Source organism: Brachycentrus maculatus, unplaced genomic scaffold (assembly GCF_059751285.1).
Source record: "Brachycentrus maculatus isolate JH-2025_06_01 unplaced genomic scaffold, ASM5975128v1 h1tg000226l, whole genome shotgun sequence".
Classification (NCBI taxonomy): Eukaryota; Metazoa; Arthropoda; class Insecta; order Trichoptera; family Brachycentridae; genus Brachycentrus; species Brachycentrus maculatus.
This window is the reverse complement of record NW_028280977.1, coordinates 1,088,715-1,104,579: the sequence shown is the minus strand read 5'-3', so window position 1 is coordinate 1,104,579 and position 15,865 is coordinate 1,088,715. Positions and strand designations below refer to the sequence as shown.

At 32.1% G+C, this 15,865-nt stretch overlaps 1 protein-coding gene across 1 annotated transcript; it reads right to left on the bottom strand.

The window, feature by feature from the left end:
* Positions 1-4,817: 4,817 nt before the first annotated feature.
* On the bottom strand, positions 4,818-15,628 carry LOC148306797 (lysine-specific histone demethylase 1A-like). Its single transcript, XM_088264407.1, has 9 exons — positions 15,482-15,628; positions 15,134-15,372; positions 13,205-13,394; positions 12,219-12,372; positions 10,798-10,926; positions 9,860-10,002; positions 8,520-8,728; positions 6,412-6,636; positions 4,818-4,971 (listed from the first exon to the last, which is right to left on the bottom strand). The coding sequence occupies exons 1-9, from the start codon at positions 15,503-15,505 to the stop codon at positions 4,818-4,820; spliced, it is 1,467 nt and encodes a 488-aa protein (XP_088120533.1). The 5' UTR covers positions 15,506-15,628.
* Between the last annotated feature and the right edge of the window lie 237 nt (positions 15,629-15,865).

Sequence of the window (15,865 nt, the reverse complement as noted above, 5' to 3'; positions counted from 1 at the left end):
TTTCTAAGGCACTTTGAACGATTTTTCGATCAGTCCTCGGTGTTGTTTTTCTAATCCTACGACAGTTCTTTCGCCGATTGCTGGTGGCGGGTGGCTGATTTTTTATTGATTTTGAAATTCTGTCCACTGTTTGACGAGAAACGTTTTCTTTTTTTGAAATTTCTCTATTAGATAGTATTCCTAATTTCAGTAGCACTATAACACTAGACTTTTTTTCCTCAGAAATGTCTTTACTTTTTCCCATTTTGTCCTTTTCAAAAAAAACTCTTGTGTTTACAACAAAATTTTTTACTTTATGAACAAAAATTAAAAATCAAGTTTTTTTCACAAGACACGATAACTATATAACCTCTCTGAACAAAACAACAACCAGAACTCAAGAAACATCACTAATAAATGAGATAGGACTATTTTTTGAACTTTCAACTATCTGTCTACCTGTGCTAATTAGAGACCTTTCTCAGAAAAAGGGTATGAAATTTTGTAAAGGCTTAAATAATCCAGGTGTATTTTACATATTATTGAAGGTAATATACATGATATTAGATGTCAATAGAAAACTTAAATTATTTATGTAAAATAAATATAATAATCCAAAAGATTTCAGAGTATTCAAAAAAATAATGGGTGGCCCTAATTCATTGAGTAGATACTGTATATATATATATATATATATATATATATATATATATATATATATATATATATATATATATATATATATATATATATATATATATATATATATATATATATATTTATATATATATATATATATATATATATATATAATATATATATTTATATATATATATGTATATTTTAAAAGAGAAATATTTGTGTTTTTATTATTTACTATTTCTGTGAGCCTAGGCGGCTCATTATTAGAAATAGGTATCAAATTGTGGTAGAGTGGGTTCGAACCGAGAAACTATGATTTAAGTGTCCGCGACACTAACCACGAGACCACAACCCGACACATTATTTATTTTTATAAACAAATTTATAAATTAATCAATAATTTTATGTAACAATTGTGTAAAATAATACATGTTTTAAATGTTAAATCAAACGCTGATTTTTTGATGATGATGAAATGATAAAATACAGCTTAGTAGTACTTTATTTCAGTGTCCTCTCACAAGAGAGAAGGATAACAACCTAATCAGCTTGATACAGGCTGGAATTCAACTCCCCACCCAATATATCAACCCTATTTTCCACCGGATCGAGGAATTGCAGTGAGTCCTGCTCAGAAATTATGCGATTTAGAATATGCGGACGATGCAGTTCTAATAGATACATCGATCGGAGCCCTGCAAGATATAATTGACTCCCTCCAAATAAACTCCGCTCGGTTAGGCCTAAGAGTGAACGCCAAAAAGACCAATGTCATGTGCAACTCAGCCTGTCCGGACCGAGATCAACATCTTACTTGTGAGGGACGAGCGCTCGTTCGAGTCGACACCTTCAGATACCTTGGAACACTCATGGTGGAGGATGGTAGTGTCCAGAAGGAACTGAATGTACGGCTCGGAATGGCAGGAGCTATATTCAATAAAATGCGCAATGTCTGGGACTCACTGCTTTACTCGACAAAAACCAAGTGTCGTCTCTTTAACGCCTGCATCCTCACAGTGTTGCTGTACGGATGTGAGTCGTGGCACCTCACCAAAGCTCAAAGCAAGAAACTGGCAAGTTTTGAAAATAGATGCCTGAGGCGAATGCTGGGTATAAAGTGGTATGACTTCGTCAGGAATGACGATGTGAGGAGAGGAACTCAACAGCCCCTCATACTGGAAGTCCTGAAGAGAAGAAGGTGGACATGGTTGGGACATGTCCTTAGAATGCCACCTGAGGGCATCAACCCCTCATGTCTCTTCTTCCAACCCCGAGGATTCCGGCGCCCCGGAAGGCCGCTGACGACCATTCACCGACTATACTCAGCGGAACTTCGAGACGCCGGACTGACCTGGGAGGAAGCCAAGGAGATGGCGCGTGACAGAGTGACTTGGAGACGACTCGTGTTGGCCATATGCTCCACCTAGGGAGCGAACATGGAAAAGGAAGGAAGGATTTTCTTAACCTAATTCAAGAATTGCAGTCCCAATCTCTAAAATAATCAAGCTAAACAGCATTAAAACTATGAAAATTGATTTATTTGTTCATATGTTTGTAAATAAACATAAGACTGGATACTGGCAGAAACATTCTCTCACTGGGTGACTGCCAAATACATATATCGCTCACTCCTTTCAACAACGTCATTAATAAAAACACTAGATTTTTTTCAGGAGATCGCTTTTAAAGTTTAAAAATATAATAAAATGTTTTTTAAATAAATATCAAGCCACTTATGGAACTTTTTACTGTGCAACAGATCTTTTAAGGTAAAACCTGAATGTTTTTTTTAATTTGAAAAATATTTAATATATTTTTAAAAAATAATAAAACAATAGCTTTTCTTGAAAATGCAAAAACAACACTTTCTGCCCTAGAGCGGGTAAATATTAAATTAAAAATATGCCACTTTTGCTGGGATATAGTACATTTTCTGGGCATTCCTAAAACATGCAAACTAAAAATTGACAATTTCGATATATGACATTGTTGAAAGGAGTGAGCGATATATTTTTTATATTATTTCTTTTAAAGAATTGTTTTTAAAAGGTTTTGTAAGGTTTTCGTTAAAACATTGGTTATTTATTTATTCATAAATTTTTGTTCACATTTCAATTTTAAAGTACATGTATTTATTTATGATAATATATAAAATAAATAAACAAAAAAGTTATATGCCTTTGCGTCGGTATAACATAGAATCGATTATGTGGTATAAACCCAATTTTTATCATACTAAAACAGAAAAGTAGGTGAAAAAAACAAGAAAAACATAAAATTTCGAAATAAAATGGGCATAATTTATTTGTAAAATAAAAATGTACTTTTTAAATTACGGAAAGGTCCAAATTTTTTGGCCAAACGCAGACATTTGAGTTACTTACTGATAAGGGACGCAAATATGCAATTAATATTAACATATCATTCTCCCCTCCCTTCTGTGTAAGTGCCAAGGCGTCTGTGCCAGTACCTATCTAAGATAGATTCAGACTGCATTTACGCGAATGAAAATGTACGCAAGTCGCGAGATGTTGTACTGTACTGCATTTTCTAAAGTCTTTTTTTTTTTTTTTAATTAAGTCCCAAAAAGGCTCCTTCTTACAAATTTAAACATACACCATGTTTCAGTAGGAGACAGAAAATTCACAGGGATACTTCTCATAAAAACAATATTTAATATTTGTATAAAAAAAAATCTGTAGGAATTTTATTGTATAAATGATTTTATAACATTTTACGTGACCGGTCATCTCCGCTGTAAATTTTAAAAGTACAGTTTTTACCGATCACTTTATAATTTGACACAAAGTCATCCTCTATCTCCTCACCTGCCTAAAATGCGTTTTATTTGAAAGTTGAAATTTAAGAGGCAATGATAATAATATCACAATGAACAAAATGTTTTGTAATATAATACGATCCATACTAAGGCTGGTTGACAAGTCTTTTTTTTAGCGATAGAGGACATTACTGACTCAAAATATGTTGTTTTCCTACTATTCTTCAAAAGACACTTGTCAACATTTCTAAAAGATTTGTTGAGTTTATTAATTTCCCGGCTATTTAGTGCATCAAAAGTAAAATTTTCAACCAACACTCCGGTAATATTTGAATTTAAGGCAAAGAATTTGTTGTTACTTATTTGCATGCATCTGTTTACTGATTGCATTGGCTATTAAAAAAACATCTTATATTCAAGAATAATAAACCCTCAAAAACGTAACTTTCAATTTAATTGTTTTACTATATGTCCCGTACCTTGGGCCATCTCAGGATACCGTACCTTGGGACATGACCAAAGTATGTTTTTTTAATGACGTTTTTATTCATTTCTTTTTTTGTGATTTAAGGATGGCAAGGAGAAAAACAATATGTTTTATATGGAATACAGTTGATAAGCAGTGATTGGAGCCATCAGTTCAGCCAAGAGTTTACTTACCTCAAAATCGTAATTTAATCAAAGAAAATTGATTGATTTTTACAATATTGTTTTCTCACTTAATGGTTATAAAAGCATTCAAAGAAGTTGTATGCCTTTAATTATTGAAAAAAATTAAGAAATATAACACATTATAAACTATATAAATAGTTTTACTGAACCAAGTTTTATATGACCAAGGTACGGGACCGTATTCAATTGAATTCAATTTAATTTATTCAATAATATAATAATATTAATATATACAATACAAACTAACATTTAAGGCATTTACATTAAAAAACAAATTAAAAAGTAAGCAAGAAGACTCTTGTTAAATGTGTAGAAGAATCCCGCTTCGGAAAACTCCTTCGGACACATGGAACAGATCAATATCCAATGTGATATTGTTCAACATAGCGGTAGCTCTTCCTACAGGCATAACCATCGGTTTAGGTAACTATCGAGAACATACAGACCAATACTCCGGATAATTTCAGAATTATCGATCATACCGCGCAACAATTGAAAAAACTGAAAAATCTAAAAACGACCGTACCGTACCTTGGGCCAAGAGAAGAGGTTTTGTAAAATGTCATTCCTATGTATACTATGCATGATGAGCATATGGTATCTTCTAACAATTTGATTTTAAATAATCGATCTTTTCGGTTCAGTAAAAAAAATTGAGGTAATTTATCAATTAAACATTTTATGAGACTTTGAAAAAAAACGGACCAAGGTACGAGCCTCTCCCCTATATGTTAATATATATCCACTAACCTGTTAAGTGATTTCCTGTGAATTCAAAGTCATCATCTTGATCCCAGTGCTTGAGTGATAGATTTCCCAGCGGAGTAGCGTTTGCAAATTCCAAATTTGCAAAGTGCCAATCCAGTATCTGCCGATCTCGTACAGACAAATAAACCGAACTGTAAAAAAAAAAACATTCAAAACATATTTCTGAATAGGACACAAATTCACCATGAGGTGAACACTAGAGATGCATCGACTATTTGGTTATTATTCATATTCAGTATAATCGGTGTAGTTTTATGTTTGGTATTCGGCATAATATTCTATTGAAATATTGAATATTATAATACAATACACATGTATTGTATTATAATATTAGCAAAATACATTATTATAATTACACTTGTATTGACTTACAAGCAAGAAACATAAATCATAATCATAACTAATGTATTCTACACTATTCTCATACATCGCTCACTCCTTTCAAGAACGTCATAAATAAAAAAACTTGATTTTTCCAGAGAACGTTTTTCAAGTTTAAAAAATTAATACAATGCATTAAAAATAAATATCAAGCCACTTATTGAACTTTTGACAGTGCAACAGATCTTTTTTGTTACAACCTGAAGGTTTTTTCTCCATTTGAAAAATATTTAGTTTTTTTTTTTAAATAATTAAACAATACCTTTTCTTCAAAATGCAAAAACAACACTATCAGCCCTGTAGCGGGTAAATATTAAGTCAAAAATATGCCTCTTTTACTGGGATATAGTACATTTTCTGAGCATTCTGAAAACACGCACAACTGAAAATTGACGATTTTTGATTTATGGCGTTCTTGAAAAGAGTGAGCGACATGTCAGTTACTTACCTATATATTACAGATGCAAACAAAATAGTACACATATGGATGCAAGTTATTACATTATCCATATCAAATCAAGTAATAATTGTGATCCTGTAAAAGTATTTTAACAACCACAGAAATATCAAATAAAACCTTCTGTATATAACAAGATTTTTCAGTTTCTTTTTGAATTCATGGAAATTCGTAGTATCGATAATTTCAATTAATAATTAAGATTTGCAAAATTCGCCTTTCAAAATGATTCATCTCAGTAAGTTGGTAATGTGTTACATTATCACGCATATACATAGTTTTGGAAAACTGGTAGCATAGCTGTTAAAGCAAAGTTCCCACGGTATCAGTTTACCCACCTGCAGTATGAAGTTCATTAGTAGGATACAGTAAACTCTGTAAAATAAGAGTCTCAAGGTTTGAAAATATAATCCTTATGGTCGAAACAACTAAACAACTAATGATGTCACACTTAATAATGGCAGTAATTGTCACTTAAATATGGTAAAATAAAGTAATAAGTAGTTCGTAGTCTTTAAACCCTTATCCACACCCGAATGGTGCATAGGGCACTGCATCATATAAAAGCAGTGTTATCTTGATTGTTAACACATGAAGGAAAGGTGATCAGCCCTCCGCTTTTGTACCAGTCCAGGGAAATATTGAATAAATATTAGAGTGAAAAAATTACTTATATTTATTTGACCAATTGATATTAATTATTATTTTAGCAATTTTATGTGATTTTACATACCTAGGCGGATTAGCTTCTAGCTCCTCCAAACTATCTTCAATTGTCTTCAGTTGGGCAGTTAGTTGATCATACTTATTGCAGAGAGAAGACATTTCCTTGTGAAGGCGACGCCAGTTGAATTCTTGGACGATACCCCACGTGCCGCTGCTAGGGTTTCCTTTCAACTTGGCCAGTATGTCCTTCTCCACTTTCATCGACTTGAGAAGTTCGTAGGTTTCCAGCATCCTTAAAAAATACATTAAGGCCTTTATTGATATCTTAACATAGACTGTACAACATTCACCATTCAACCCATAATTGACAACCATGCTATTCAAATTCAGAAGGGTATTGTATTAACGTACTGCTAATTAGTTGCAACTATAATATTTAACTATTTTTATTGAATAAAGAATGAATTTACATACAAGGTTTTAAAAGTTAGGACTGTTTTTTTATGTATTGTTTGAATAAAAATTTCTAACATTACTATTTTCTAGAAAGACCTATCAGATGCATAGTAGTACAGGTCAAATCTCTTTGTACCGAATACCGAATTAACAAAATTTCCAGTATAACGAATCTGCAATTCGTCCCCAGAAAACTTGCATATAAAATGTACTGAACCAAAATTCAATGTAGGGAAGCCGATTTCAGAATAACGAACTTTTTTTTTCAAATTTTTAAAATGATGTCACAATTCATTTTAAAACATTGAGAAGTCCAAAAGAAAATTTTCGTTTTTTTTTTTTAATCAAAAATTAAAAACTTATTTTAAATTGCTTTTTAATTCACTTTTCTTTCATTGCTTATAAATTTCTTTTTTTCAATAAAGTCTCACAGTTTGTAAATCAAAGTTTCATTTCTGTTGTGCCCTGTAGTAGGTAGGTACCTATATTGTATTGATCACTGGCCGGAAGATCGGGTACATATAGTGTAACAGTAACAAATAATTTTAATTTTCTAAGAGTGGGTTTAATATAGCGATAAAATAAATTTAAAATGTGTCATATCCTATACATCCAGTGTTACGAATTTTCATTATAGCGAAATATTTTTTTGGTCCCGTGAAGTTCGTAATACTGAGATTTGACCTGTATTTGCCATATTCACAAATTAAATACTGTGCATGCTTAGACACACATTACTGTCAGATGTGCCGTGCATAATATTTTAAAACAAATCATTAAAAAAATATATTAATGAAATTACAAAATTTTTAGTGTGTCCAAATACTTGTTCACAAAATCTTTAAAATCAATGAAACCAGCCTTTGACGGTCGTCAGCCCCGTAAACGCCCAGACTTCCATATTCTTCTTCATCTTTGATGAGATGTCAAAAAATAATATATTAATGAAACAAAAATTATGGCAAGGTCATCAATTCCACCTTTAGTTAGTTAGTTAACCAGTCCAGGTTACCTTATTATTAACTAACTTAAAAGTTGATAATAAGGTAACATGAAATTTCAATGTAGTATAATTCTAACAAAATTATTGTTTTCAATATTCTATGTCCCAAAAATAGAAACTATTTTTAAAAATCGCTATTTTACAACTATTTAAGAGTGAAAATTACTTAAATCTTAATAAAAGTTTATCTTTGAGATATAAACATGAATTTACAATACCAAAATGCAATACCAAACAATTTCAACAGAACTTTGAATATTTGGGAAATAAGAACTTTAATAACCTTCCTACAGACTTAAAAAAAATAGAAGACATAAAAATGGTAAAAAAAATATTTAATTTTTGTTAATATAAGAAAGAAAAAAAACAGTTTTTTTAAATGATAATAAAAATAAATTGTATTACCAACAAACATAGCTAACAACTGCAAGTCCTTCTCAAGCACAAGAGCTCAGTCTCTTTATTGGAGAGGCCTGCCTTTCTAATTCTAAGATTGTAAGTAGAAATGTTCAGAAAATTTAAATAAATTATAAAAAAAACTTTTGTAAACCATATTAAATGATAAAAAAATGTATTACAAACTATTTTCTTGGTAATTTTGCCAATAATGAACACCAGAACTTTTTGCACGATAACCAAATGCGATATTGTACTGACGATGCAAGTAAATAAAATCAGTTTCAAAATCCGTAGATGATAAAAGCATTATAAAATACCTAGCTTGATTTTCTTTAATGCTATCCTGCAACTCAATGACGGATTTCAAATGTTGGCACTGTTTCTGCTTAACATTTTTCTGCTGCAGTTTGATCACCCACTCCAGAGCCTGTCCTAAGGAGACTGGCGTATTACCGAAGTAGTTGTAATCCACCTGATGCGATATGTAAGAGGTCGCATCTAAAAGTCTATTGAATTCACGTTCCACCTGTAATGTCACAATTATCATAAATCATTGGAAAAAGGACATGACAATTGAGTAAAAATGTAATACAATATGCAAAATGTTGTATGTATACATATACATGTATGTGTATCAAGATGATTTGGGCATGTGAAACAATTTGTTTTATTTAAATAAATAGTATACATTTATTTAAAGAATAATTTTTAACACATTAAAAATATTTTTTGCAGAGACCCACCAAGTCTCCTTTTGTGTCTTATCGGTGGAGTTCTTTTTACATCCATTTTAACCTAATACATATACACACAAATTCCTTTATTTTGCCTCTGTTCCATATTTTATTTTGACCTGTTACTTTTTTCAGCAACGAATTTAAAATGTTTGGAACGATATATTGCAGTGTTTGACTCCCATATTTATTGTTAATTCTTGGGACTATTAAACCTTCGTTGTGTGTAAATCTTGTATCATAGTTGTGTGATGAAAGAATAGTAAAACGAATTTATGAGGCGAATGTAGCTGGAAACAGGAGCAGAGGAAAACCAGAGTAAACTTGGCATGGTCAAATATTTTAAATTCTTAAAAGTAGTCAGGTCAAGAGTCGGAATAATTGACGGGTAAGTATGAGGAGATGCATGAATGTGAAAGAAACTAAGATTGTTTACAAAGAGAGATTGAAACCCCTGCGATGAAACAGCATGATCAATAGGGCATCCACTACACGGGATTTCACCGTCCGGCTGTCCGGTTTTGAAAAATGAAAGTGACTATGACAGTTTGGCGTGATCGGATTTACGCTCAACGTGTTCACGCACCGATCAAGAGCACCGATCCGAAAAAATATTGACAAAAGCACATGCCAATCCAAGCCAATTGTCGATTTAAAACGCTAACTGAAGTGCCGGACGGTAACATTCCGTGTAGTGGACAAACGTCCTTAGTTAGTTAGTTTTTTGACATGTATAGAAGAAGAATAAAAATAATGGGTTTTTAAAAGAAATCTTATCATAATTCCCAATCCCATCCACATTGAATGTTGTTTTCGAGAGGGAATTCTATAAAACACATTGAATATTATTAAGGTTTTTTTTTTTGAGTGGGTATAAGACATGTTAATTGAAAAATTTCAAGGCTAAAAGACAAATGAAGTACCATTTCATCTTTGTGCTTTGGGACTTGGTTCCCGGTGGCTTCATAAAGAGGGCACTTCTGCTTAATTTTGTGCAGCTCCATATCCATCTGCAGAGAGAGCGTTGTGACAGGATTGCCCCCCAGACCAGTCACAACCATTGCACCTGTAATAGAATTTTGTTGAAACATTGAAATAAATTAAGGTTACATAATAATATATATTTATTGATGATTACATGTATAACTCATGTTTTAGCCAAGTTGACGTTTTCAACTGCGGAAAATTTATGTTTAAAAGTCGAATGGTGAGCATATTGTCCTCTGAGGATCTTTAACCCTCACCGTGCTGAGCTTATTTTCACATATTTCACATAAATTGCTAATTGATTTTCATCATCACTACTTGACGAATTTGACATTTCGTAGGTAGTAATAAAAAACTTTACTTAAAAAAATACAAAAATCAATGTTAAATTCACAGCAATATAATTTTAAATGGTTATTTATAAATGTTATTAACTTATTAAAAACATTATACATGCGCGCGCTAGGACACGTCCGTATAGGTCGATACCTAAATCAAATTGCGCAATAGTCGGTATTCCGACGCTCCGCACTTTATACGCATTAATAGAGAGTCGATATATCGACGGTTCGCACTCTAAGGGTTAATCTATCTCATGTATGTCTCCACTAGAATCAAAATCACACACCCCCTTACACGCTTCACACATACACATTCCCCCTCTCATAGATACGCGTTAATTTGCTAGATCTACACTAAATATTCTGTACTATTTTTTTGTGTTTCTATGGTTAACTAGTATTGGCTTTATTTAATGTATATTCTTTTAATGTTTTGTTTTGTATATGTTGCTGTTGTTAACCCAAATAAATTAATTGAAAAAATTAAAATTAAAGAAATGCATTCAATACTGTAAGGATTAAAATATATATACCCAGATCAGCAACAAAGGGGCCTTTCCTGTACGTAACAACTCTTCCCCCCACTCTGTCCCTCCCTTCCAGTATAATCACTTCACATCCTGTCGATTGAAGCTGCCTTCCGGCGGCAAGACCAGACACTCCTATAAGGAAGAGAAATGTTTAGAAAACCATTAATCCATTTTGATTGTAAATTACATGCAAGCGAGGTGATCAGTCTAATCCCCTCTCACATAGATATGGAACACCTTTCAACTAGATAAGGCATGGGGAACCTTTCTATTTCAAAAGGCCACATTCACTTAACTCATTCAACATGAGGCCGCAGTAAAGAAAACTTTGACACCCCCACTATAAACTAAATATTTTAATTATATCACAATATAAATTGTTAAAAATGCAATTAAAAAAATATGGAAGAAATGCCTATTTACAAAAAAATGGCATCAGTCAAAAGGCCGCACAAGAATAGCCAAAAGGCCGCATGCGGCCTTAAGGCCGCAGGTTCCCCATGCCTGAACTAGATGGTGTATCTATCTGCACCCAGGAGGTGTATGGCAACTGCATGGAATTGTGACAATAATAATTGTAATTATATGATGGCAGGGTTATCAGTACTGTGCTCCAGATTCAGATATGTAACAGTAAGTATAAAGATTTATTATTTGTTTACCAAACGGTATAAAAAGTGTTTTAGAAAGTTAGTAAACTATTTCATATGGTAAATACTTATATTTCTTAAAATCTATTGTGACACATATTTCCATGCATTTCACATCATTTTCAAATGGCGAGGAATGCATGGAAGCATGTGTAATAATATATTTTTAATTTAAATTTTACTCCGTAAATACCACTTTTTCTTAAAATCCATTGTGAGATGTGTTTTCATGCTTTCCGCATAATTTTCAAACACCATATGTGAAGCTAAGCTAAATTTTAGAGTTGTGTCCTTGGGATGTTAAAGGATGAAGAGGGAGAAATAGTGATATTTACCAAGTAAAACTTAAATTAAACATTATACGATATTACTGCCGAATCAATTTATGAAATTATTTCATATTTCTCTACAATTCTGATGTTTTCGTTTCACTGCCAGAAATTTATATTTCAAAATGTCAAGGTTTCAAATTTAACCAATTCACATTTTTTTTTAACACAACTTAACAGTTTTTTTCCGCAATATTTGATTTATAATTTAATGTTTCATTTATTACATGGATACTACACAAAAAAAAAAATATACAATTCAAAGGAGGAGTTGAGAATTACGATATTGTATAATTTTGCCAACTTATTCCTTGATTTAAGAAGTTGTGCAATTAATGCTTAGAAAAGAAAAATCAAATATTTGTTGTTTATGACATAACTCAGTCATATAACTGTTATAATTTTAGCACATAATTTATTGAATTACAAAATATGTTTTCATTACCTGCACCAATGATGATTACTTTAGGAGCGGTTTTGCCTTTGCTGGGTGTTGGAATCGGAGTAAGTCTTTTATAAATTCCATAGTTGATGAAACCGTGCCTCTCCAAAAAGCTGTGTACTCGATTCAGTAATCCCGGGTCATTATCGTATGGGGCCTACAAGGCAATTTCATAATTATGTATTACATAATAAGGTGAAACAAAAAAGGGTATTTAGACCCGCGCCCATTATTGATGCTACAGTTATCATACGTAATTAATATCTGATACTTATTGAAATTGTATATATCCTATTTTCATGTTAGCAATGACGATACCATCTAAATATGTTTACTAGTAACTAAATCTTTTTTTTTTATGTTTTTCGTGACAAATTAATTTTTTTTTATAAAAATGCAAATACATATAAACTACAAGTTTTTGATTTTAACATAAAATAAAAAACAAAAACAAAAAATTAATAAAAAATGTTAACAATAAGTATGTACTATATGAATTATAAATTTAAAGAAGCTACTTATGTCTAAAAAAAAAAAGTAGCCCAAAGGTAACAAATGTAGAAACTATTTTTAAAAAAACTGCAACTCTCCAACTATTTAAGGGTGAAAATTGCTAATTATAAAAGTTCCTCTTTGAGATATAAACATGACTTTACAATACCAAAATGCAATGCCAAACAATTTCAACAGAACAAAGTCCTTCGACAACCTTTCTACATCAAAACGCTAAAAAATGAATTAAATTAGTTTTATATGTGTTAATCTAAGAACAAAAAAAAATTAAAAAAGGGGAAAAAAACAAATTGTATTACCAACAAACATAATCAACAAGTGTTAGTCCCTCTCAGAGCAAAAGGGCTCAGTCTCTTTATTGAAGAGAACTGTGTTTTTAATTGAAAGATTGTGAGCAGAAATGTTTAGAAAATGAATTAAAATTTGTTTAAAAACTTTTGTATCCATATTAAATAATAAAAAAATAAAATATTTACCTCCATATTTTGAATAGCATTCTCAGCAGTGAGTTGTAGTTTAGGATTCTCCACCCACATTCTCAAGAGGCGATTTCTAATTTGAATGAACACATGCAATGTTGGTCCAGTCATATCTGGGAAACAGCCCGCTTCCAAAGAAGAGAGACGGTCAAACGGTAAGCGGGATTGGAACGCTGCACCCTCGAGACTGAAATATTAAACAAGTTACATTACCAAACGTCATATCAAAAAATTTGCATCTTTTCCAGTTATTCCAGATGGCGTAGGATCGCGAAACCTTTGCCACAGTGAAAGCCAACGTTGGGGGGACTTAACACGGTACACAAAGAAGAAGAAGGATCTTTTCCAAAACAATCAAAAGAAATATGATCGATGATTTTCAATCAGGTTTTTACAAACATAATATACGAGAATAATAAAATAAGGATATAACAGAAGAAAGTGAAAGGCGGTCCCCGTATTAAATCGTTTTAAAAACATTTTTTTTTCAAACCCTTATCTGCACCCCAATGGTGCATAGGGCACTGCATTATACAAACACAGTGTTATCTTGATCGCTAACACACGAAGGAAAGGTGATCAGCCCACCGCTTCAGGTACCAGTCCAGGGTAATATTGAATAAATATTAGAGTGAAAAAATCACTTATATTTATTTGACTTCCCCTGGGAATCGAACCCGGGACCTCCAGAATGGTAGCCGAGCGTGCTGACCATTACACTATGGAGGCGGACTAAAAACATACTTAATTAATATATTGTGTTTTGTATTATTATTATTTATTCAGTAATAAAACATTTTACAAGGTGCAATTGTTGTATTATATTGATTATACTCTATACAGTGTCGAGTGGTGGTCCATTGGTTAATATCGCGGACTCGTGAGTCTGAGTTACTCGGTTCGAACCCACTCTATCACAATTTGATACCTATTTCTAATAATGAGCCGCTTAGGCTCACAGAAATAGTTCAAAATTTAAGTATTTTTGTTGACAATAAGAACACAAATATCTTTTTTTTTTTTTATAATAAAAAATATAAAAAATATATAAATATATACATATATATATATATATATATATATATATATATATATATATATATATATATATATATATATATATATAAATGTCTTTAACATACTGTTGGTAGAGCGGGAGATGCTTACAAGCGCTCGATTTGCTTACGTTTGGTAGAGCGCGAGATGCCACAAAACATTGTTAAGATTAGAGTTGGGTTTGCAATTACTTGTGATAAGGTTACATGTGATTAGTATACGACAATAATCAGTATCGATACTAATTAGGGACGGGGTTGAAGAAAAAATCGCGTGCCAATAATTTGTTCAAATTTATTTTTAAGTAGTCACCTGAGAAACAATAAATTATGATTCTAGGGTTAATAAAGATATATTAACACATTGTAGTCGGGCGCTTCGAACAATAGACTCTAGCCTATAGCGGACGTTTTTCGCGATTAGCGCAAAAATATATCGCTTTCTTAAAATTGACACAGTTTCTAAACTGCGAGCGGTATGAAAAATAGTCCAATACTTGAAATGACTCAAACTAAACTGGAGATTGAGATTGCATAAAAACTCTAGATATTCCGGCGATGTCTTTACAAGCGACACACTAGCTAATCCGGACAAGGCATCTCAAATAACGTCAACAGACTGTCGCCTAGCACCCAGGTAGCAGATTACCCTTCAATGCGTTTTATTTCACGCTGATAACAAACCCGTATATTGCCGTTTCCCGCCGATAACCGACAGTCGACAAAAACGGCATTTGCCGTGTCCCGCAGTTGACCGACTGTCCGCGAAAAACGGCAAATGCCGTGTCCCGCCGACAACGTGTTAATGCAGGAATTATCAATCAAAAACATTGCACAATAACAAAAATACTACAAAAAATTAGTCACTTACCCCGATGGCATTTCCCTGTAATTGACTTCTTCAGGTTCTTCGACCTTCTCTTCGGATACTGGTATTTCATCATTTTTAGGCGGTGTTTCCTCATTGGGAGTATTGTCCAATGGAGCTCTGGTTGAAGGTGGTTCTTGTACAAGCAACGGACTGCTTGAGACTATTTTACTTTTTTCAGAATAATCGGATTCAGAATCCTCGGGGACCTTTAATTTATCTTCCATCTCCTTACCATCAACCTGCAAAAGATTTACTAATGATACAAACATAACCCTAAACAAATTATAAACAAAATTTTTAAATAATACCATAGCAGTTATTTTGAATTTTTAAATACACTATTACAACCTTCACTTTTTTACGGCGACTCATCTTATCGTTTTTATTCAGATATCGAAGAATCAATAAGAATCTCTTTTTTTAATCTGACAGCGACCACCGGTGTAAATTGATTATTTTATTTTGTATTTGTATTTATAAACAATGTTTTTCTATGGAATATGAAATGTCAAATTTGCATTATGGGTCCATTTTTACAGTCTCTATGGAAGGACATAAACCCTTTTTTTATCTTTTACCTAAAAGTTGTATAAGATAAATATTTTATTCTTGTTTTCCTGAACCGAAAGGATTTTTCCTTCTTTTTTTTCATTTTTTGTTAGTTCTGTTTGATTTTTTTGCAAATACAAAAAAGAGGGAAGTGAATGAAATTACTATTATGAGTTTTTGATT

What these genes read in the sequence shown, in the direction of transcription:
- LOC148306797 (XM_088264407.1), bottom strand. Translation starts at nt 15,505, where the DNA reads ATGAGTCGCCGTAAAAAAGTGAAG. An exon ending in GTCGCCGTAAAAAAGTGAAG is followed by an intron (nt 15,373 to 15,481) that starts GTTGTAATAGTG and finishes AATCTTTTGCAG; the next exon opens with GTTGATGGTAAGGAGATGGA. An exon ending in CTAGAAGCTAATCCGCCTAG is followed by an intron (nt 4,972 to 6,411) that starts GTATGTAAAATC and finishes TTTTTTTTACAG; the next exon opens with TTCGGTTTATTTGTCTGTAC.